This window comes from Rhopalosiphum maidis, chromosome 1 (assembly GCF_003676215.2).
Source record: "Rhopalosiphum maidis isolate BTI-1 chromosome 1, ASM367621v3, whole genome shotgun sequence".
Lineage (NCBI taxonomy): Eukaryota > Metazoa > Arthropoda > Insecta > Hemiptera > Aphididae > Rhopalosiphum > Rhopalosiphum maidis.
In genome coordinates, this window is record NC_040877.1 from 81270930 (window position 1) to 81296849 (window position 25920).

A 25920-nucleotide genomic window follows, 5' to 3' on the forward strand; every position below is an offset into this window, starting at 1 on the left:
TTTAAATTTTTAAAATAATTTTTAATAAAAAGTAAGGATACAATATTTTGTAATTATTCGATTATATTAAAAAAAAAAATAGATATAGCACCTGTATGCATTTATTTACAATCTGAATTATATTATATATTATTAAAAAATTAAATAAAAATTCAAACGATAAGACGTTTTTGTAATATGTTTAATATTTTTATTACCGTTTTTAAATAGCTATCTCTAATTATTTTATATTAAAAAATATATATTCATAATACTTACACAAGCTCAATTTTAAACAAGAAAAATAATTATTGCAATTTATAACATTTTTCACCGAACATATTATTTAATCTTAGCTTAAGACATAATGTAATGTCTAAACGCCGATAATCTTTAGATCATATTAATTGTATTAATCATTTAATTTCTATTACTGTCATCAATTTGATTTGCCTTTAAAACATACCTTTGTAGGCTACATAGGTCAATCAACATTCGTTTGGTGGAATATTTACCGATAAAATATTGATGTTAAAATGCATGATGAAACGGATTATAATATATTAACATAATATTGGTAGGTAGGTACCTATTATGTATGTGTATGTGAGAAAGATCAATAACATACCTCAATCATTATTGCCTAAACTGTATAATGGCCCGAAGACTAAATATATACACCTATATATGTATAGGAACTTATTCTGTTTAAATTTAGCAAACACAATTTTCAATTTACCAATTGCCCTAAAATCCCTCTAGCTGCAAATGTTACAAAATAGCTATTGTACCTTATATTGCCGACAAACACGCTACAGTTGCACGCGATATAATGCACTCGCCCTGCGTAGGAACAGATAAAAAGAAGAGAAATAACATACAACGTGCATTTCATTGCGGTGCACTCGCGGAACTGCAATCATTATCCATGACATTCTCGATGATGCATACATACGGAAAACGCACTTACTATAATATTATACCAAAATCATTATATTAATATAACAGTAGTGCCTTTTCACTTAATATTAAATTTATTATAAGTAAAAATTTAACATAATACAATACACTTAATATAATATACATTACATAGTAGTTTAAATCGTAAATAGTATCGTTATATTTCGAATCAAATATTTTAATGAAAAAAAAAAAATGTAATTTTACACGCAAATTTTGTAATAAAAGATAGCTATATAATATAAATTAATATGTTTACAATAATAATAATAATAATAATAATTTATCGATGAATATATAATATATATTTTACACAATATATATATATATATATATATATAGAATGGTATACATTAATAATATTATTCACCTTAATTTTGTTTTAATACTCATCCAAAAGACGATATTATGTATTCTGAACCCTAATACACCATTAAGAGTATATTATATAGTTATGTATTACTTATAAATTATGTACAAACGAAAAACTTTCCGTTTTTTACGTAAAGCATCTCGTGGAAGAGTAAGTATACAATATATTTATGTATATATATATATATATATATGATATAAAATATTGTATGTATATAATATATTATAATTGTATATACAAGGTTATATAAAAAAAAAATACAAATTACTTAAATCTATATGACATCAATCATAATGTTTATGTTATGGTGGAGGAAACTGGGTTAAAAACAATTAACGAAATTGTAATGGGACTTCACTGAAAAAAATAACCATAAAGATTTTTGTTTTTCAATATCGGTTGCGATAACATTAGAATCCGGAAAACTACGAACTCTGATAATATTATAATATCGGTTAAATCTAAGCGATCGATAATATTATTATGTTTTTTCGAATATAATACATAGGGGAGTCACAATCAGGACACCGCCTTATGTAGGATGGACTAACGGAAAAAAATGAACCTGTCTATTACTATAATTATATAATGATATTAAATGAATTTTAAGGGAGAAAAACTTTGGTATGAATAGTGGACGGGTAGGTTGGGGTTAGGTAAATCGAGTAAACCCACTGCCGTGACGCGATCAACACATTTAACAAATCAATTAGCGAAACCGACCGAAATCATTTCCTGGACGGCACAATGCCTTTGTCTTAAACTACGTATGTCGTATACATGATAATGTCAATTATTTTTTAATATAAATGATCGATACGGAACTAATATGATAACTTAAGAACATTTTAATACTTAATATAAATAGATTTTTGGTTTAATTATTATTTTTATCATCTTTTCATCTCACCATTTTCCACTCTCCATAGCGTCCGGAAAAAAAATATTGTTTTGTAAAATCGTTTTAATTTAACATAAAACTAAAAAAATTATAAGTTATTATTAAAATTGAAAAATTACGAATTTGTTTTTAAGTGTGTGTATGTGTGTTTTTTGTGTGTGTTTATTATGTGATGTATTGTTTTAGCCCCACTGCCATTTAGGTGGATTTTGGACATTAGGTACCTATATACAAAAAAAAAAAAAAATTTATAAAAACATTTTTGGCGAAAAAAACACATTCAGTTACTTATTACGACCTGTTTCGTAAACTATAATAATGTCACGTTTATAAAAAAAAATGAATATAATAATATTATTTTATCATTTACAGAGGTTTAACTTGTTTTTGACAAAAAACAAATATTTACACGTCTTTGCCAAATCTTTTTATAAATTAATTATAAATTAAAAAAAAAAAAACGAAAATCATAAATACATATCGCGACTTAAATTATATTAAAATTATATTTCGCTTGTTAGTATAATAAATATGATGGTGGAACGACGAGATATAACTACAAGACGTATTAATTATTATTTATAACATTAAAAAATATAGGTGGGTATAGCGTAAGACTAAATATTTTTAAAAAAATCGTTAGTTAAAACTCTAATGGTGATATATATTATTATTCTATATAATAAAGGATTTGAAAAATAATAATATAAGTGTATATATAGTTAGTCTAAAAAGTAGTTTAATTTATAAGACGGATGTTAGTGTTTTTGAACGCGTCTAAGAAGTAATACTGCCTTAAACCTGTAGAAAAAGCATTTATTTTTTTATATACTTCAAAGATGTTAAGGTTTAATGTTAATTACTAAAAAAATATGATAAACGAGTTTATATGTATATCAGCAACTAATATAATATAACCACTTGACTCGTATTATAATATTATTATGTAGATGAATTATTATAGCTATAACGGATTTCTTACCGTCGGGCCAGTCTTTCCCTGGACTGAATCTCCTCTGGGTCCCATCGGGCCCTATGTGACAATAAAATAAACAGAAGAAATTCGATTTTAGTATACTGCGCATAATAATAATGGCATTGTAGTGGAGCAGCGATTGGCTCGACAACATCTGCGGTACGATATACTTACGGGTAAACCCATCGGGCCGGGATCGCCTTTGGAACCTTTTTCACCCTAGAAAAATTTAAAACGATTAAAATGATTGCCATGTACGATTGTATTGTTTTCCAATAGTTATTTCAAAGCGTACGTTTTGATATTTTATTATTACCACAGATCGGCGTTGTTTAAAAGTGTTATCTTTATTTTGTTTCAAAAACCTTATGTTATTATGAACAATGTAATATGATTAAAATATACAAAGATGTAATTCAACATGAACTTGAAATAATAATACCTTTATAGAACGATTTTCATGTTTAAATAAAAATCTAAAATTCTTCATTAATTCTGGTTGTCGTATAACGTAAATAACCTTACGATTCTCTAATTTTTAACAAATTATAAATTTAAAACTAAAAGCAAAACTAACATTTGAATAATATTATATTATTTATTCATACTAATTTGTGTTCAAGACGCCATAAAATGTAAAATAATGTGTTTCAAACAGACGTCTACACTACAGTTCTATAAGAATATTAAATTCTAATACAAATCTTTTATCATGATGATCAACCGTCTTCTAACTTGTTGCTTACACATAATATTATTATACCATACGTATCATACCCACTAACCACTTTAAAATAACTGTCATAAACATGCAATATTGCGATGTAAATTTGTTGAACGGTTAAATGGTGTGATCGACTGATTAATAGGTACAGTTTATAATAAGTGAGTGTAGTGCAATAATATCAAAACTAGACGTGAAACGTAAATTAATGAGTTTCGTTTTCAAAAGGTCTAGTCGACCCAAAACGATGACGGAAATATATAATAGTACATATTATATACGAATAGTATTAAACATTTCTTTCGGGCTATTGTTCGTTCTTGTCATAGTGGTAGATGATAAGTAAATGATAGGTACACAATGAATAGGTTATCTCTATACTAAATACTTGCAGATTAGCATTCATAAAGTTTAGGTAAACGCTCCATCAATACTATTGTTACTAAGCAGTAACCAGTAGGCAGTAGGTAATCATTCTAACTTATCATTATCTACTTACAATCGTTATATCAATTAAATAATAACTGAATAACAATATTTACTATTTAATTATTTGAAGTTGTAACAAAAACTTTAATAAATCAATACTTTAACATATGAATTTACAATTGATATTAAAAATAAATAAACACAAGTTCGTTCTTTGTGGTACAATACCCATAATATTGCCACATTTCAATTTTCATTTCTCAATGTTTTACCTTTATTATACTAATAAACTATACTCCATTAAATTAATGTAAAATTTAAAAATATTTTACTATTGTTTAAAAAATTATTATTATTATTTTATAATGATTATTGCTTTTGCGTGTATTTAAATATTAATTTACATTATATCAACTACTGCAGCTTAAATACAAATAATAATTAATAATTATAAGGAATTGTAGAGATTGCAATAAACCATATTGAATACGTATTATATATCAATATTACTGATTGCTTTATTTATTATAATATTACCTACATAAATTTGTGTCACTATAAAGTGTTGTATACGTACAATAACTACATAATATTTACAGACATAAAATATAAAGTAATAACAAATTTATAACGGTTTCGCAAATGTAATATTCTCGCAACGCCAAGTGATATAATTGAGTTGCTCATTTCGCGATGCAATAATCGCCTTAAATATTTAGCGTTTGATGGGATTACCGCGACGTGGATAGTTGCTTGACGGTCATAAAAACGGCGTATTGCGCTGTGTATATATTTTTTTATGATGGGTATTCTAAGTACACCATAGGTACCTTTATTCTGGCTGAACGTTGCGAGATTAAAATACACATTATTATCGTAGCTATCGATTTTCCGTCGACCAGGAAGCTGTGCACTATTACTGCAGCAATGCGCGTGTGTCCGAAACTATATTATTATCACCGCGACGTTTGGCCGTTGGGAAATCGGACGGTAAAAATATGCAATCGCAGAATAAGTTAGCCCTTCACGAATCGTGAGTGGAATAATACCGGACGACGCTCCCCCTCCTTGCCTCGTCGATCTTCGTTGTCGATTGTGCACGTCGACGTTGCACAATATTATATTATTATGTACGATGTACCTCACCGACCACAGTCCACATATTATATTATATGTACTTGGCGTTGGTCAATTGTACCAAATGTAAAGTACTATCTGTTATCTGTATTGCATTGCGCAAATGCATTTTCAATACACTGCAAAAGTGTACATAAACTGCACTTCGTAAGTTTTTTTTTTAAGCAATTACAACTAAACTCAGGTAATATAATATAAACACGCACGTGATAAATATAGAATAATAGAACAACACTACAAATATTTATTTCGGAAAAATATTTGTCCAAACATAGTTTTATAGCTGAAAATATTATATAAAATATAATATATATATATATAATAAAATGATTAATAAAATTATAAGAAATTATTGATTAGATAACGCACAGATTAATACTTTTAATGTTTTTTTCGTGTAAAATAATAACTATTGTTAGATGTTTCAAAATCGTTTAGTGCAATCGATGTATAATCATTTTTATTATCTAATGTCATTCATTTTTTATTTGAAACAACCGGTGTACTTAATCCCTATTCGTATAACCAATATTTACCTATGTTTGCGGCGATTAAAGACATTGCCATTCATAAATATTAATATTAAATGTTACTAATTGTAAAACATTACACAAATAGGGAGGGTTTCTGATTTTTTTCTTAGGTGCAAGCTGTACATAACTAATGTTTAAATATTACAAACACTATAAGTATAATAAGTATAAACTATAGTCCATAGGACTTAGGTATTAAAGCGTTAACGTATATAAAATTCCGTACATATATATTATAAAATAACGGATTATACACATTAACTTTAATACGCGTGTACACGTATACATAATATACACATTATAACACCAGTATGAGCAATTTGTATATGTGTTTGTATAGGTATAGTAATAATAGGACGATTTTTTTTTAATAATATAAGATATTAAGTATACCTCAGTTTTATCATTTTTTTTTTTTGTAGATATGTCGTATGTGTTTATATTTTATATTTATAATATCATGTAAGGTGTACTTAAGGTTTTAGATTTATCATATTTAAAAAAAAAATCACACGCACTATTATTTCGAACAAATCGTTATGAAATAAAATAAAAATATACTATAAAAAATTTATAGACGTTCGGAAATATTTATGGCAACTTATTTGTTCTGTACACGCGTGAAATTCGTTAAACGTCGAGACATGAATAATGTATAACATACTACATATTATAAACTATGAACTTTTTAATTTTTTAAAGATTTAAATCACTTTACATTTGATACAAGTGCTTAAAAACAAAAATGTAAATTATAAAAAATGTATCAATAACATGCGATGACTGCAGTAGTATACTAGAAGATAAATTAAGTAATTCGCATCACATATATTGATGTATTATACGACGGGCATCATTCGTAGAAATAAAACAGTATAATATGTGTCCCGCGTTCTAAAGACGATAATAGGTAGTATTATTATTTACTCCGATCAGTGGTATTTTATATGGAAACATTTATTCTTTTCAGAACGATGTACATGCGTCGTTAATGTATTTTTAATATTTCTTCGGAAGAGTACCTATAACAATAAGGCTTTTTTTTAAATACTTATTGCATTGCTGACAAATAGAATCCTATACATAATACACAATAATTGTTTAATTAATAAACGCGATTTAGGTACTTACAATAATATTATTATATTATAATCACTATACTACACTATATTACGTGCGTGGCATTATAGGTATATTATAAAAGTCCGTTCGGCTCGGTCAATATCTGACAAAGAATTAAGATTAGGTAACTAAACATTAAACATTGAATCAATTTGTCCCTGACATTTTAATATCCGGTTGGGAAGAAACTAAAGGTTTAATTTTCTTTTTCCGAATAACCTGTCAGCTGTCAGCCAATTACCTGTTATTGGAAACATAATTTAAGCACTATAGGTATATTACGTTCTCGTGTAATGTATATAACACTAATAACACTAATCGAATTTTTCATTCAACTCTCTGTTAAACGTTATTTCAAATTAAAACACACATTTTATCTTAAATAGGTATTAATTATTATATTAATTTAAGCACCTATATCGTACGATTGTTTACACAGTTTCATACTTTCATTTAATAATAATATAATAAGTTCCTAAAATATTGTACCATTTACAATGGTTATAATTAATTGCAAAGTGTATACAACACTTCATATGCTACGTGTGATAATAGATATCATATTCTATATCGATTGAAAGTTTACGTTACTTAAAATGCATAATTTATTATATGCATCATGCATTACACTAATAAACGTACGCACGACTACGATAAATGAATCGTTACGACAGCATAATTTTACACTTAAGAAACTTAAATAACTCACTATTTCGCCTTTGTCGCCGTCTTTGCCTCGTTCACCTTTAATACCAGGAGGACCTATTTACAACAACAACAAGAAAAAATAAACATTGAATTAGTGCTTTTGTCAAGTCATACAAAATGTGTGTGAACATACCTTGCAATCCAGGCGGTCCAGGTGGTCCGGGAGGTCCCACTAATTGCTATTTGGATTAAGAAAAATTACATTAATGCATACAAATTTAGAATTTAAATAAAAATAAAAATAAATGTTTAAAAACAACATGGTACTTACCGGTTCATTAATCGTTTCGAAAGCGCCGTCGCCTTGGAACTGAAAAAAGTAAATTCAAAATGTCACATGTTTTATGCATACTATTATAGGTACTCCGATTGCGTTTCCGAGAGCCGAACACAAAGTGATGGTTCTACAAAGGTCGATTTCGAAAATTAAAAAATAAAATAAACGAACCGTGTTTTCACGAGCTTAGAGATGGAATATAGATTATTTTCATCGAACAAAGAGACCTACGAGAATGAGACGGAGCAGGGGAGATAGCTTAATACGATGGTACCTAATAATAAAAAAACGCGACACTATAATTCTCAATTGTTGTGATCCTAAAGAGACACTTCAAATCCAGACAAGTATCGTCGTATATTTAGGTTAGTGTCACTTTTAATAATAGTTCATACCAAAGTTACAATAACAATTGAAATTTAAAAAAAGGTAAAACAAAATGAATTACACTTACACGACGTCATATTGTGTAGTGCGGTTAGGAAGTGATAGAAGTTAATCAATAAAATTTCACATAAAAATTTAAAATATGTAAACAAAAATCATAAACTTTATACATTTTTAAATTTTTTTAAAAACGATAACCAATTAATTTATTTTAATACGTCATTGTGAAAAATAATTTCATTTGGCCTAATAAAAAAATAGAGCACATAGAACAATTTTAAACTCCCTAAAATTTCTATTTTTTAATCAGGCCGTTGTAAAACGTAGTGTCTGACTCGATTGGTCTAAAGCAAATTTTCAGTCAAACTTACGTACACGTGTAGTGTAAAGGTATGTGTAGGTCACATAGGAACCGACGAGTTTTATGCTGTCACAAGTATCGTATAAAGTCGAGTGTCATAAATGTCATTGGTCATAAAGACCGAGTGCATGTCTTATAAAAGGTCAAGTGTTACGAAATTTTATTTTAATATATCATTATAAATCGAGTTTTTTACATTTTAAAAGTACATATGGCGGCTACTCAGAGTTTATAAATAATTGTGTCCAATGTATATATAATTTTATGTGCATGCTAAAACAGGATTAGTCTTTGAATTCATCGGAAAGCGTGTCGGTAGATGCTGTATTTATTTTATCACTTGTGTTTGATAATATAATAAATTATGTATGCTAATACACTCGGAGTCGATAAAATTGTAATATTAAATGTTTTTCAAAAATTGTCTTATTATAATCTGTTTATGGAAAAATCAGTTATTAAAATCGATTATTTTTTTTAATGACATATAATATGATATTCCAAAAGAAATTTTTTTTCTTTTAATATTATTATTATTTTATTATTGTTTTATAGAAAACTGAAAATAAATACTTTTTTTTTACAACTACCAAAAGCCATTAGATGACCGTGATAAGTTTTTTAATTAGTTTTGAAAGCAGATCAAACTTAGTGAACGGAAAACATGTTAGCGGTTAACGCCTACGGAAAAAACTCATAATTTTTCACTTCACGCATACAACACGGTTTGTTCGAAATATGTGCACAAACATTGCCAAAAAAATGTCACAGGATAGATACTATAAACATGCGGAAGAAAAAAAGTCACGCGCGTCTCGCTCTCGGAAAGTTATGAGCAAAGTTTGGACGCGAAAAGCACACCCCTATCCCCCTGTTATCGTGCGGAAAAAATATCGTTTACGAACATACATTATATGCACAATGCACATAATAATATATAACGACAAGAAAAGACGTTTCTTAAAACGCTTAGGAGAAAATAAATACATTGTAAAATAAGAAGTAAAATAATCACTCACTTGTCGTCTTCTGATCTTTTTATTGTTGTATTTCTGAAAACAAAACAAAAACAAAACGTTAAATATAAAATAAAAACATTCAATTCCATTATTTTAATTGTGTCACGCATCAAACCTAAATTCTGCGCAGAAAAACATTTTCAAGAAAATAAAATATTTATGCATAATTTCCAATAATTATTATATTGATTAAACGATTATATTATTAAAAGTATTGAAATACTTACCGACTCGCCTTTGTCACCTTTGTCACCCTTTTGGCCTGGATATCCCTGTTAAATAATTTACATTATTATACTCTTATCAAAAAAATGGAACAGAATGAATGTACTTATTTATACTATATGTGGTACATTCCACACAATTCTGTTTTTCGTCGTTAAAACAAATTTAAAAAAACATTATTGTTGTTTTGTATTCAATTTTAATTATTATTTATATACTGTGTATCACAAAATCAAGATTTTATTTTTATCTGATCTATGATATATTGTAAATTTTCTAACACACGAATTTGAACAAGCACATGTGCAAGTACCTATCATATTTTAACAAATTTATTATAATAATTAGATCTTTTACACACAAAAAACTATTGTTTTTTTTTTTGTTTTTTCACGAATATAGTTCAAATGTTAATGTATATTTTAGTGTCTATTAAAAGATATACTAGCTATTATAAAATCGGTAAATATTTGGAATTGCAAGCTTTCAATAACAAAAATTTTCCACTTCGTTAGATGCTATGAAATACTAAAGGATTGTATTATACGTATATAAGTTACAGATTATAAACGCTCATTAGTTATAATTGGATATATAGATATATAATATATTATTATATTTATATCAGTACTGTTAATTAAAAGTAATAAAAATCCATAGAGTCATTTTGTAATCAGCACTTCTTAGTTCTTACAATGTCAATACAATAATATTATATGTGGACCTTACTACACTGTGATAATAAATATTTGTTATTATTTTTATTGCTAAAATATATACTTACAGGGGGACCTGGTAAGCCTGGAGGTCCCATCAAACCAGGAGGTCCAATGTCTCCATAATCTCCTTTTTCACCTTTAGGACCTGACGTGCCCTACAAATAACAATATTTTTTATTTTTATAATCGAATTGGATAGTGGACAGCATTCTATACAACAAATTCTAGATTCGAGCGTATGTACAATACAGAGGTATTATAATTATAATATTACATTACAGACGGACGTCTTCGAATACGACGGTTTTTGGCAATAAAATTGTACATATAGCAGGTATAGAATTATATACTATCGAATTTCGTGTTGAACAATAGTGCGTTTCGTATTAAAATAGTACACGATAGATAAATTATTGTTAATACCTATAAATCACGAACGCTGCAGTAATATTCGTATCCATAGATCGACATCATCGCAGCTACACATGAGATTTAATAATAGTTTCGTAGCAATAGTCTTTGAACAGAACATTTAGAATACATAACGAGTCGTGCGATATCATTACAATATCTGCGCAGCTAAAGTCGTTCGTTAAAAAACCGTCGAACAAAATAAAATAAATTTTCGAGCATTCAATTGTTTATTATAATAAGGCAAAACGACTCGGAATGCGTTATTTTTAAATCGACCACTATTTGATATCTCATCGAAACGACTAGACTGGCGTTATATCCAATCCAAATCAGTTGCGTATTATAATAATATATAGATATTAAATGTAGTTATCATTTTACTCGTCATTATCAATTTATGCACAGCACATAAACAGATGATATAACTGATGAGCGACGATTTATCTTATATATATAATTATAATGCAATACAACTGCTGGCAACGAAATTGTTATACCAATTTCATGGCGATTCAGGTCGGTATATATATCTAATCATCTGGCTATAAGTGCGCGCAGGGTCGAAGTGACGATTGAAACGTGTGAGAGAATGAAAAGCGTCGAAAGAGTGAATTACTGTAATCGCAACGAGTTTAATAATATTAAATATTATAATATACTCTTATTGTATTATTATATCGCGACGCAGTCGAGCGAACTGTTCTGTATTGTCGGCTCGAGTGACAGCACCGCGCGCCTAGTCAATTATACGAGTTTCATTCGCGGAAGACTTTATTAAAACCATGTAGGTATTATCGCGCAGGCAAGCGGATGTGTGCGAATTGGGTGTATGATATACTTACTGGCAGGCCGGGAGGTCCTTGGGGTCCCGGTAAACCTGGTTCCGAGATACCGTCCGTGCCGTTGTGACCTGGTAATCCTGGAGAATAGCGGGTGATTATAGAAAACAAAAAACAAAAAACCATTTGACACAGTTCAACGACAAACCGTTAAGCGATATCATAATATTATAAAATCTAGGTGTATTATTATTTTACACAATAGGTACGATAGTAGTAGTAATAATAATAAAATAAAGTAACGCGGAGCTGGAAGACGATGATATGTGAACAACACACAATTTTTATCGATCTATACATATAATATAAAAACATTCATTACGTAGTAATAAATAGTGTACACAGAGAAAAAATAAAACATCATAAAATGAAATATATATAATACATCACGTACAGATTTAAAAATAGGTATAATATTGTAAGTACGTAATCTTCTACCACGTGCAAAAAAAAAAAAATCGCTATATACTACATATAATAGATACGCAGGCGGATACACTAATAACTACACAACTTGCTTCATACATACACACGCGGGGGCGGATCTAAAGATAAAAAAAAGATGTGTAGCTACACACAAAATATGCAGATTTACAATAAATATTCACGCACATATCAATTGATCTAGATGCATAGACACAGTATGGTAGAATCTTATAGGACCAGAAGGTTCAAAATTCCATCTATACAATAATGCTTTAATTAATAAAACACAGACATTTCCACCACTGTTTAATTTATTTTTATTCTCATAGATGATTAGTGATGATTATGAATATTGAGGAAATAATATGAAACACTAAAATTGTTACATAATTTTATAAATTAACTCATATACTAAAAAAGTGTCTTTGAAATAGTATTTAAGAAGGAAGTTTCAACCCCCATCGTCTTTCCACTTACTGATATCCGCCCCCGTACACACACGCACATGTCTGTGTGTATGTATGTACTATATAAACATGCACAGGGCTTTTAAAATTATAGTTGCACAAACGTTTCTCGTAGCCTACGTCAGCACGATGCTCATGTTTAATTCGCACGCATTAATATAAACGCCGTGATGATGATTATCACGACGATAGTTACAATATAATTGCGTGATATCGTACAATATATAGTAATAAATAATAATTATTGGTGCAATTCATAATAATATATTATATTATTATTTATTACATGTTCGATGTGTGAGAATAGTTTTGATTAATTCATGAACTTATAGATGTTTTGGGAGTGTCGTGTAGATACTCGTGTGGTTGTAACCTATTATTATTATTACAACCTAATTATCCTTTTCTTTATTGCATAATGTTTTACAGCCCAGAAACTACTTGTTAAAAATTTAATTTAGATATTTGAATTTTTAAAAACATAACTGTATCAATAATAATTTACAGTGAAAAAGGAATGTTCACTCTGTACAAATAATAATATGTATGTAAGCAGAAACTGCTTAAGTTACATACAAAAACTTATATTTTTGAAAGCATGTAAAGTATACTTATACTTCAAAATATCAATTGTTATGTGAATGCTAATTCAAATATTAAAATTAAAGTGATCATGATTGGTGAATCAATCTGTGTATAAATAGTATATTAACTAGGTTTAAAAGACGGGCAAAATACTGCCCTATAAACATATATAGTATGCCAAATAGAATATAAATATTGAATTCGTTGTTGCGGATGGTACAACGCAATATTATACAAACACGGCGGTCACTGGCCTTTCAGCTCAAGAATCCGAATTGGATTTTATTTCTCCACCCCTCCCTCCTAATATGTTTAGCTATTTGCATGCACCGGCGACATCTCCTTGCGGAAAATATCGATATTTTTCACAGAAACATTGAACACCCTCACACCCTCCAACCCGCAAAATGTATAACGATGATAATCACGCGAAAACGTGCAAACAAGTACACATTCATAAAATTTGCATTGTGACATTATATGCGTCATCGGTGCATGCATGTCGGCCGCCGCTGTTATGTGCGTGAACGACACGGGTCCAATGTAAGTTCGGGCTATAGAGTGTAAATCAATATCATATAATATAAATGTGTAAATCATGTCTGTTTTTTTTTTAAATTCCTTTACCCTTTTTCCTCTTTTCCCTCGACCCTTTTCGCCGGGGGGTCCCGGTGGCCCCACGGGGCCCAGATCGCCTTTTTCGCCACGCAAACCGACCGGACCTTGAAAATTACAAGCAACAAACAAAACACATAGTGATCATCATTACGCTATGACTAAAGTCTAAAATACATTCTACCATTCATTTATCCATTTAGGTTATAAAATATTATCCGCACGCTGACTATGACACCGCAGCTATTCAATAGTGCTGCAGGTCTGATAAACAGCAAACGAATAACGTATATACATTGTACATACTGTATTATAATATAATACTCTAATGGCAAACGACATAAAAACGATAACACGTAAAATATTATATTTACAGAATAAAGTGTGTTCCCGGTGGTCGTTCTTTTGAAAATTTGTTCCGAATAAATAATATAGATAATATTGTACTAATTAACTACTTTTTTCTAATAGATACATATAATTAAATATTGTAAACATAGTTGAAAGTTTAATGAGCACCTGGGAATCACACTGAGTGTTATTCCGTGAATACGTAAAAACCATTTGTAATATTATGCTTAGTCGCTAAGGATGGATAAAACGTCAAAACAAAACACTACTACAGTATGTTAACAACATGTAGACTAGGATAATAATATATCGTCGAAGCGTCTAAGTAAATATTATCGACAACTATTTCGTTACCAGGTGGTCCCGGTGGTCCTGGTGGACCCTCGATGATGCCTGTTGGGAATTGATCGCCTTTTAACGTCGTCGTCAATCCTCGATCACCCTTGTCGCCTCTAAGACCCTTTTCACCGATTGGTCCAGGTAGACCAGGTGTGCCCTGAAAAAAATAAAACCACCTTTTGATTAAACGGGTTGTACATAGAAAAACAAGACAGGGAATTGTTGAAGAAATGCGTATGTAATTTAAATAATAATAAATACATAAAATGAATTTTAAACATAAATGTAAACTTTATTAAAACCAAATAACATTATTACATTACAATCATAGACAAAATACCTACCAAAATAGGTACTACTTAGAAAAAGATTAACTATAGGTAAAGTTAGATTAAGCAAAACCGTAAACAACTAAACTCTTATATTAGCAATTTACTTCATCCCCATCCCCTTCATCAAACAATATTCAAAAGTAAAACGCTTATTTAAATCTTCAGCCCAGTATGGTTTTATGGTATCTCAATATAGGCCATAATAAATCCGAAGGCTATCGATTGCGTCCCAAAGTCAGGTACACAATTTGTTTTCTATTTTTTTTTTTTTTTTTTTTATAAAACTCTATTTTAAAGTATGAAAGCATTAAATTAAAACAAGTATTTAAATGTAATAATAATTATATAAAATAGGAAAAATTTATTGCACATAATATCTATAGGTATAATTAGTCGAACATTTAATAATTAAAGAATTTTTACGTATTAACACAAATCAGTTAAATATGGAATTGAACAACTAATAAACAAATATCTTTATCAGTGTTATTAAATAATAATAATAATAATAAAACCATTACAATTAAAATATTAAATTATTTGTGTCATTTGGTCAAGATGCATAATTATTTTATAATGAAAAAGTTTCAAGTGAAATAGTTTTAAAATACTATAATCAGAATGTAATTTTATTTTTTAAATTGTTTATATGTAATATTATGTTTATCAATAAACTTTTGTCGTTTTGAGTAATTTGTTCTGTATTATTAAGGTGTTTATTTATTTATTATGGCGGGCAGTTGTTCAATTACAATATACATTTGTTATTAGTATATCTACAATTATTAAGCAAAAAATTATAGTTATAAACAGTTCCAGAAAATAGACAATTTAAATATGCATTAGATGATTAAATTATAAATGATCGTGTGTTTAAATAGATCTGCATGCCACATACGCTAAATATGTTAACTCCGACCCAGTACAAATAACGAACACGCTACTAATATATTTTTAATTTACTTGATTTAGAGACACTATCGAAACACTAAAAAGATATAAAAGGTTGTAAAATGAGACGCGATCAGATAATGCCCGGAAAACCAATGAACGTCTGTCCTGTAAAATCTTTCAATTCATAGCCTTAAGATTTTTTACTATAAAGATAGAGATAAACTATGGTACATGACAAACACTGCACTTAACTGTAATTTAAAAATATAAACAGTCAATGAACGTCAAAAAAAAAATCACTGTATAAATATACACTCAAAGTTATCAAACAATTATCAGTCTCCAATCATCTCATTGATAACATGACTTGCCTCTCTTAACCTTAAAACATCCACCGCTATCTTTAAATACATTTTTCAAGAGACAGATAACTTGTAATTAATTTAAAAGTTTAATTCAATTATGGTTTTCTGAGGTTCTGTTACTGAGTGGTCTCCTTTTCAGTTTTTAATGCTTATTTTATTACATTGTATTCATCAATATTGATTATCGTTTATATTTATACATACGGCATTTTTATTAATTTAAATGCAAGACCTGACTAGATCACGGATAAAAAACAACTATTAATTTCTCTATACATGTTAATAATATGTCCAGTAATATTATAAAACCATTATATATACATTAATAATGGACATGACTGTACATATTATTTCATGAAAACTATATCAGTATATATTATGTATAATATTATATTGACATAAGTGACATAACTGATAAGGTTAAAATATGTGTATGTGTGACGCGTGTGTATGAAATTATTAATTAAAGTATAATAAATATAAAATAATAAAATACATGTTTCTACAAAATTGTTTGGTTATGAAATAAGTGATATAGGTATATTATGATTAAAATCTCTAAAACTTTCAAACACAAATAATTTTTTCCATTTTTAACGTATTTGTTTATAATTTTTTATATATGATTTCAGCGATTTATTTTCATTAGTGAAATATTAAAATAAATTATTTATAATTTAATAATCAACCTGGTTTTAATATGATAAAAAATAAATATACAATAGAAATTTTACCTGCAGCCCTTGTTCTCCTCGGTCGCCCTTTGGTCCAACCTATATTAATCATTAAACAAAAAAAAAACAAATTTCTTTAGACATAAGGTTAGGTTAGGTTAGGTACATAGAATATGTGTTCATAACAATTTTATATTACATAAAAATTAGAAAATAAAATACTATATCTATAGTATGTATATAACCACGTGAATTCTTGGTATATTTAACTATAGAACTATGTAATTATTTACACACACACATTTATGACATATATATGTGACATAATATAATAATTATTATATATGTGTGTGTCGGTGTAATTGTAAAGGAAATATTTATTATATTTTATACCTATTCGCCATACTACTCTGATATTGTTATATAGGTGTATGTTTGATTTTGTTGTTACATCGTTGTCCACTGTATTCGAACTGTGTGAACGAGAGGCACGCGTAACCAACTCTCTGTAGTATAATATTTATAGACTAAGGGAGTATCTTTATGTGATATTTTACACGGCGGCTATTATAATACAACCCCCTATTTTCCACCCCTTCCGTGCTTGTCCGCCCGTAAACCACAACTGAGTAAATATTTTCTTGCGTTTCCCTTCTACTCCTCCACCATATCATCAACTACAGATCTCAAACTCACTAACACTCCCTCCGCGTTATAATATTCTCTCGCTCGGATCGCGGTACTTACACACATATATATTATAATATTATATATATACATTTATAACTCTTTGTATACATATACTTTTTCCATCTTTCTTGCAATGTCCTCGTTACATTCATATATACAATATATGACAGACGAACGTCACACAAGCTATAACCTTTTTCTGTTATTTCTCTACTTTTTCTGTATATTTCCCCGCCAGTAGGCCTGTAGATGCTATGCATTGCACTTGCACCGCGATCATCAATGTTCGTGCATGACACTTACACACTTTGCCACCTCGTCGCGTATATTTCTTACACTCAAACAAATATAATATTGTACAGAGGAGAACAATCAAAAACACGTCGACTTTCAATATATTACTTTGCAATCAATCGTTTAATGAAACTGTGACATGATGACAACGTTCCTAACGTAAGTGTTATTTAAAAGTACGCATCTGCACGGTATCGACAACTGCAAGTTGTAACTTGTTTACTAGCTTTCATAACATGCCAATCGATAGATCGTTTGTGAAAAAGAAACCTAACTTGAGAGTAAAAACGAATGGGAATTATAAATAAAAATGGTTTCAATACAAACGTGATACAAAAAATAATATAACAGTATATTGTTATAATTATATAATATCAGGAATAAAATAGTACCTTTGCAAAAAATATTGATATAACCGAGTAACAAAAATAAAATCGTAAACACAATATAATAGTACATAGCCCTAAAGGCTAATCAGTAATCTATAGCGTGGGTGGAGTCAAATAATATCGTATCAATAACGCGGTAATTCATTCCGCAAGATTGAACAATTTTGAACATAATATGAAATTACTTGTATAATATCCCGCAATAGAGTATCGTATTATACTATGCTCGAAAACTTATACGTAAGTACTAAAAGAGCATAATATGAATAAATAGTGATAACACTCTAAATAACCAAGCGCTTGTCTATGTGTGTGTTTAATACGATATGATTTTTGGCTTTATAAGTAGACTAATAAAATGAACGGGTTCTATATAAAACACATATGTGTACACCTGATATACGAATATAATTTAATTTCATAATAGTATCGTATTACGGTGCTGTGTGTGTGTATGTGTTTAAGTATATGTATATGGAAACACAATACATATTATACCGAGGTACTTACCAATCCTGGAGCGCCGGGTGGTCCTTGTTTACCTTCTACCTGTAATTAGTAAGAATAAATTAACGTTTTTTTCATGTAGATATATATTATAATACACTGCAACTATACACGAAACGTATTTTGTATTTATTTGTTTACACAATCGCTGACGCGTGTCATCTATGTGTTGAGTCGTCGAGTATAATAGATACACTAATATTAACCAGCGGAAAATTAATGATAAAACCTCATCGAATCATATCCATTTATAAATTAAAACGTAAGTACCTACCGCGTTTTAGGGTAATGCGTATTATTAATAGTTTATAGTTAATGTAGGTACCTATATCGGGCTACATGCAAACCTAACCTAATCAACCTTTACAGATTGTATATTTTCATATCTTTATTAAAAAAAAATAATATAAACCTAATCGTAAAAATCCAACTTTGAATGAAACTTATTATTACGGCGCTCCAAATATTGATTAGCTAATAAAAGTTCAGTTAAATATTTGACTTTGGTAAAAAAAATAAAACGATTTGAAAATGCAAAAACGTTAGTTACTTTCCTTGCGTGAATTTAATTATAAGCAGTGAACGTCTTATTGAGTTATCAGTTTTTATGGTAAACAATTTTATTTTAATCAACTCCAAAACAAATGAGTCAATCCGGTTAACAATCAATGAAAGACTGTTGCTAGTATGGTATTTACGCATTGATTTAAAATTTAAATCTATATTGCTAGATGGTTTTTTGGAACAAAAATTGAATGCGTGATACGCATAGTTTACAAAATTTGTAAAACTATCGTAAACAACTAATTTTATTATACGTTTTTCATGAAAACCCGCCGAAATCAGCGTTTATGGTATCTGTTTGAAAATAATAGTACATATATATATATATATATATATATATATATATGTATACGTCATGGAAAAATGTATAATAATAAAATGAATCGTTCATTATTATATTTAGTAACCAACCTCGTGTTTTTTTTTCATAAGAGGGTTCGCATGTATACCACAGTAAATGAGTTAAGCCGACCTTGAGTTTATTTTTTACAAAGGGTTTGTATAATAAATGGACGAACATACATTTATGTCAATGTATAAGTATATAATATATTTAGCAACAACAAAGACTCGTATTTTAAAAAGTAAATTTTTTTAAAACTGACCATATGGTTTTGTGAACAGATGTTGGTTGTGTGTAAGTCCGTCACCTCACAACCAACACCAGCCCCTTCTACCCCAATCACCTGCAGACTAAAAAGCCGCTAAACCGTGTCGTTGATACCAGTATCAGTTCGCGTATAATAATATAATATAGTACATCACATTATCACGCACGCTTATTCCGATAATAATATTCAAATTTCCCATTGTATATCAATAATAATAATAACGGATTCATTCAACTTACCCCCATTGCTCCTTCGGGTCCTCGTGCCCCAGTTGGTCCTGGCGGTCCTGGCTCTCCCGGCTCACCCTAAAATCAAGTTGCGTTATGCACACAAATATAGCGATCGGACAATCGACCATCGATTGGGTAGGTAATAGGGTAGGGGACCAGATTTGTAAGTGTATATATATAAAAAAAAAAATAAAAAATGTCTGATCACACAAAATCCAACGTATAAATCGATGAAAATAATAGACCGGAAACGATTTGTCAGTGTATTATAAAAATATATATACCGATTACTACCTGCTGCTGTATAACGAGTTGGTAGTAGGTAATATGATATTTGCGAATATTTAAATCCCAGGAAAGATTATGAAAATAAAAACTCAATGATCGTGTATGAATATGGTTTCATATTAATTTATTGGTTTTTTTTTTTCGTAAGTTATTATGATTAAATTATTTTTTACAAATTTAGTCCACGTCCCTTAACACGCAGAGTGTCTGCAAATAAGATTAACGTATTAAATTAATTTAACTTTGCAAACAGTCTGCTATCATGTATTTATTATTACATTAAAAAATCAAACTATTATAATTACGTAGGTAGTGCCACTGACTAGTGTGACAGAATAATTTAATAATAAAAAAAAAAACATACAATTGTGGCTGAATACGAACATGCACGCTATATGTATTTGTACTCACTTTAACCATGACTATGCTTTCCGCCGATATGTTATGTCCACGCTCTTGTAGACCCTATAAACCAACCAGCCACCAACTACCGTAAATAAAAAAAACAAAGCAATTCATGCAAAATAAAAATAAAATGGACCTAACAACAAGAGAGAAAGAGAAAGAAAGACAAGAGGACACGGAGAAAAAATACATAAAATAAATAAATAAAAGGAAGAGTGGTTATACGCACAGTCGGGATGTATGTATTATCATTATTATAAACCTCCTAATCGTTTGCCGAACGCAGTAAAATAATAAAATAAAATGCTTTCAAGGCGTTATATTAAATCGTTTTACACGCGGCTTGATGACGACAACGATAATATAACATCCCGAACGCGCGTATAGAAACGTCGTAAATGTACAAATCGACAGTATTGTTTTTTTTTTTTTAACGTGTATGATGCCGAGACGTTGAGTAAAACCAAAACGAATATTATATGACTATTGTGATGAACACGTTTCGGCGTAGATACGAGATTTTCGAGGAAGTCTTGGCAATAACGGGTCGAGACGAATGCAATGACAATAATATTTACAAGACATAAACGATATAGCTATATATCTACGGGCATGAACTGACCGAAAGACAAAAACTCGTATAACGAGTGCATAAAATATATATTATACGTGTAGGACGCGAGTAATATTGTACCGTGTACTATTTTGTCCGGAAACAGATACTTCGTCAACATACGACACTCGACAATATTCGCGTATATTGAGCGCGTTGTTTAAACGCATATCGTATAGGTACCTAATATCAAACGTCTGACTCAGCTGCTGTATCACAGGGGAATCGTGGGACTTATGTGGAAAAAAAATCACTTCCGGCTATCACACGAAACGGGAATACTGAAACTTGAAAGTACTATTAAATTAAATTCAGTTACAAGGATGTAATATAATATACTCGCTCCGAATGTTTTGATAAAGAATAGCTATATAGCATTTACAATGTTATTTTGTTGTTGTTTAAAAAATTACATTTTTGCATACATCGTGAGATTTCGTTTCTTTGCTCTCTATATACTATAATAAAAATATGTTATCGTCTTTTTTCCAAACCATTGGTTTTCTAAAAAGCTAAAATACTGCAAAAAAAAAAGAAAAGAAAAAAGTTTCAAAAAGATATAAATAATAATAATAATATAAAATTTTCGCACACGCGCACACAATGAATGATAATACAATAAGTGCAGATTAAACACCTATATTATAAAATCTATACTACTGGAAGCGTATAAGATGAAAAAGATATGACAATAGAATAATACTAATAACAATAATAATACAAACATATTATATAGAAGTCTATCTACAAAAAACACCAAAATAAAAAATAGTATTTAAAAAAACCTATATCGAAATAGTTCACCTTAACGGCTACGATTTCTGCGTATCCAAGAGTACCTCCTCTCAGCGTTGTTACAGATCGTTTACTGCTGGTTCCCTGTAATAATTGGTGGTTTGTTATTCATGTGTATTGTTGTATATTGTATATTATACAGAGTTATTCAATCAAATATGATCGTTTCTTTTTTTCTATAATAATGCATTTATTCAAAATCTGGTTTTTGGAATTCTTAAATATACTTGATTCTTGAAAAACATATTATATTTAAGTACTTAATTTCTTATACTATTTAAAGTGTCTCGTACTCTTATGTGATAATAAAAACTTTTTCATTTTAAATGAGAACCAACCTTTATTACTGTGAGTTATTGTTGAACAGATTTTTCATTTTTGAAAATTTTAATAAGTATTTTTATGTTATTTAAAAAAAGTTAATTCCTAATAATGAATTATCTCGGTAAATTTTTACAATTGTAAAATATTAATAAATAACCTAGTTAATAGCTACAATTTTTAAATCATCAAATATTTTTTAAAACTAAATTTTCATGGACTATTATTCATATTATTTAGAATAAAATAATTCAGAAATGACTAATACGAAATTTTGAATATAAATTTATATACCTACATCAAAATGAAAAAATCTGTTTTAAGATGTACAGTAAACAAGTCTGATTTGTGTAAAAAATAAATAAATTTATATCGATATAACCATTTACTGGAATACCCTCTTAAATGGCACTAACGATTCGAAAGTTTTTGAAAATAAGGGTAGATTTTTGTGTTTAAAAAATCGTAAAATCGAAATTTGTATAAATTAATTGTTAAAGAAAAAAAAACGAATTTAGTATGTTTGGTGAATTATCCTGTTTATTTATAATACGTGAGTATAAAAAAAAAATGTATCGGTCCGAGAGGTAAAAAAAAAAATAAAAAAAAATCCTCATATACGTATGTATGAATGAAATCAAACAACGCGGTGCTATGTGAAACGAGGTGAAAGAATCGAAGGAAAAAACCAGAAACTCCAGTCGTTTTATAACATGTGTAGTATAGGTATTTTGTGTATGCGTATGATATTGCTTTTGGTAAAATCCTCTGAGACCCGCGCGTTATATTGCCTATACTGCATATGTCCAGTACCCTATCTCGCCTTTATCAAGTATACCAAAAAAAAACTCATACATGAAAAGCGAATGTGTTTGGCGCAGCGTAAACAATGTAGGACCTAATATATTGACCTTTTTATTTGTATATCTGTGTAAATACAATATATATAATAATATGTGCGAGGACCGCTACGGGACAGATATACACGATGTTAAAAGTGTAGAAAAAAATTGAAAAACGCCAGGCGAATGAGGTGAGGATCGAGGAAAACGGTGATAAGTAAAACATAATATAGTCGAAACGGGGGGGGAAAAAAAACAATGTTATATTTCTCATTTTACCTTAACCGCGGCATATATGTCGAAGTTTGGTGCGCTGGAATCACCTTTCTGTCCTTTGTCACCCGGATGACCCTGTAAACACACGAAATATTAAATAATTGATGTTAAACGGTTTGTGGAAAAATAAAACACGAATATACATACATACAACATAATATGTGAACGTAATTACGATACCCTTTAAAACCGTTTTGCCACAAACCACAACCGTGGTAAAATGAATAATTAGCACGCGTATACATACATATTATACTATGATAATATAGCGTTGTAACATTATATCTAATAATGTAAAAAAAACAAACAGGGAACGGCGGAAAATTATGGTCATCACTGAGGGTGGCGATAGAAATTATTTTGTAGTGGGGTATATAGTAAACAACAAAAAAAAATCACATCATATACATATAATATTATACATATTGCGTGTACGATATAATAAAATATGCATGTAAACATATTATAATATATAGATATGTACCCTCGAGCCGCGGTGGCATACTTTTACGACCGTTTAACGGTCGTATAAACGTACTTGACAGCTTTATCGCAACGATATGATCGAACGATATGTTCGAGTAAACTATAAATATTTGCCGTATATGTCTATAATATACTATTATAGTGTTAAATTCAGTGTATAATGGTGGCCGGTAGCGAAAAGCGAGGGGATGGAATATAGTGTTATTGTTAAAATAAGCGTTTTATTTGTAGATTATGGACAATTATTATGCAATCAGTGAAATTTTAAGGATCCGGTTAAGTTAGGTTTATTATTTTAGAATCTCTTACTCTGTCAACATATTCAAAAATAGGGTACGGCTTAACGCCCAGTTTAAAATTAACCCTCCCCATTTCTAAAACCTCCAGACTAAAATATATGTTTATGTGATATATTATATTTTGTTAGAAATTTCTACGGACTACAGTAAAATTCGAGGCCTAGGTATCAACGGTTAGTATATTAAATATTAATATACAAAAATTGACACAGGCTTTCTACTACATTGCCGTTTTGTGTGGCTGTCATTATAGCTAATATGTAGACAACACAATGTTAGTTACATGATATCCACAATTCGATAATATTCAACTCTAAATGACACGGTAAAGTAGAAACCTACTTGAAATTTATTAAATTTATAATATACATGAGTAAGAAAACATTCATGATAATGGTAATGAACTGAAATTAAAAAGTTAATATCACATATCTAGGTACTTATAACGGTTAGGTTAAAGTAAAAAATCGCTAATGTACAATTGTGATTTAAATTTAATACGTATAATCAATAAAGTTTTATTTTTTTACCACCCTCAATCGGCGACTAACTCGTATTAATATGATATATTAAATTTAATAGATTTAAAATTTTCTTTTTCGACAATTTGATAATGATTTTAATATTTATACAATAGTTACAAAATTCTACCGGTAATTATATACATAAATTATTGTATTGTAAGTTGTAATACATGACGACGACACACGCTATAGTGAATGATAATTATTATTAGATTTAGGCAGCATTAAAAATATATGTTTTATTCACATAGTATACAAACCCATAAAATATTATAATTTATAAGATAAAACGTTTAATAATAGACTATAATAATATGTAGCTGTCTTCCGTTACTGTCCTTATTATAATAATAATTATTATTGTTATTTTGTGTAGGTACCTACATATCATTAAAATTCTACAGTGACAAAAACTAAAAAAAAAAAAAACGGGTTTTTAATTTCCTAAAAAGGAGCTATGCGACCCACGCAGTAACTATCCACCAGTAATGATTAAATAAACATCTCGTAGCGATCGAAACGAACGAATGAATGTCTAAATCGATTTGTATACAATATTGTTATATTATTATTATTATTACATTATTACTATTAGTAATAACTAATTATAAAAATCGTAAATAATATTAGAAATGTATAAATCATTATTAATTAT

The 25920-nt window shown here is 29.0% G+C and overlaps 1 protein-coding gene across 12 annotated transcripts in view; it reads right to left on the minus strand.

Moving 5' to 3' along the window:
* Positions 1-25920, minus strand: part of LOC113558925 (collagen alpha chain CG42342) — a 101172-nt gene that overhangs the window by 9593 nt on the left and 65659 nt on the right. For 6 of the 12 annotated variants that reach the window (XM_026964509.2, XM_026964514.2, XM_026964513.2 and 3 more), the window contains 16 exons: positions 23960-24031; positions 22527-22601; positions 21116-21169; positions 20426-20491; positions 19015-19053; positions 17192-17230; positions 14882-15023; positions 12087-12163; positions 10896-10985; positions 10114-10158; positions 9887-9919; positions 8114-8152; positions 7976-8021; positions 7844-7896; positions 3364-3408; positions 3196-3246 (listed from right to left, as the gene is read on the minus strand). In XM_026964509.2, coding sequence (XP_026820310.1) covers positions 3196-3246; positions 3364-3408; positions 7844-7896; positions 7976-8021; positions 8114-8152; positions 9887-9919; positions 10114-10158; positions 10896-10985; positions 12087-12163; positions 14882-15023; positions 17192-17230; positions 19015-19053; positions 20426-20491; positions 21116-21169; positions 22527-22601; positions 23960-24031 — 966 coding nt within the window. Of the gene's footprint in view, positions 1-1289; positions 2438-3195; positions 3247-3363; positions 3409-7843; positions 7897-7975; positions 8022-8113; positions 8153-9886; positions 9920-10113; positions 10159-10895; positions 10986-12086; positions 12164-14881; positions 15024-17191; positions 17231-19014; positions 19054-20425; positions 20492-21115; positions 21170-22526; positions 22602-23959; positions 24032-25920 lie in introns of those variants that run through there. The other 6 variants (XM_026964516.2, XM_026964512.2, XM_026964518.2 and 3 more) reach the window with 4 other exon arrangements.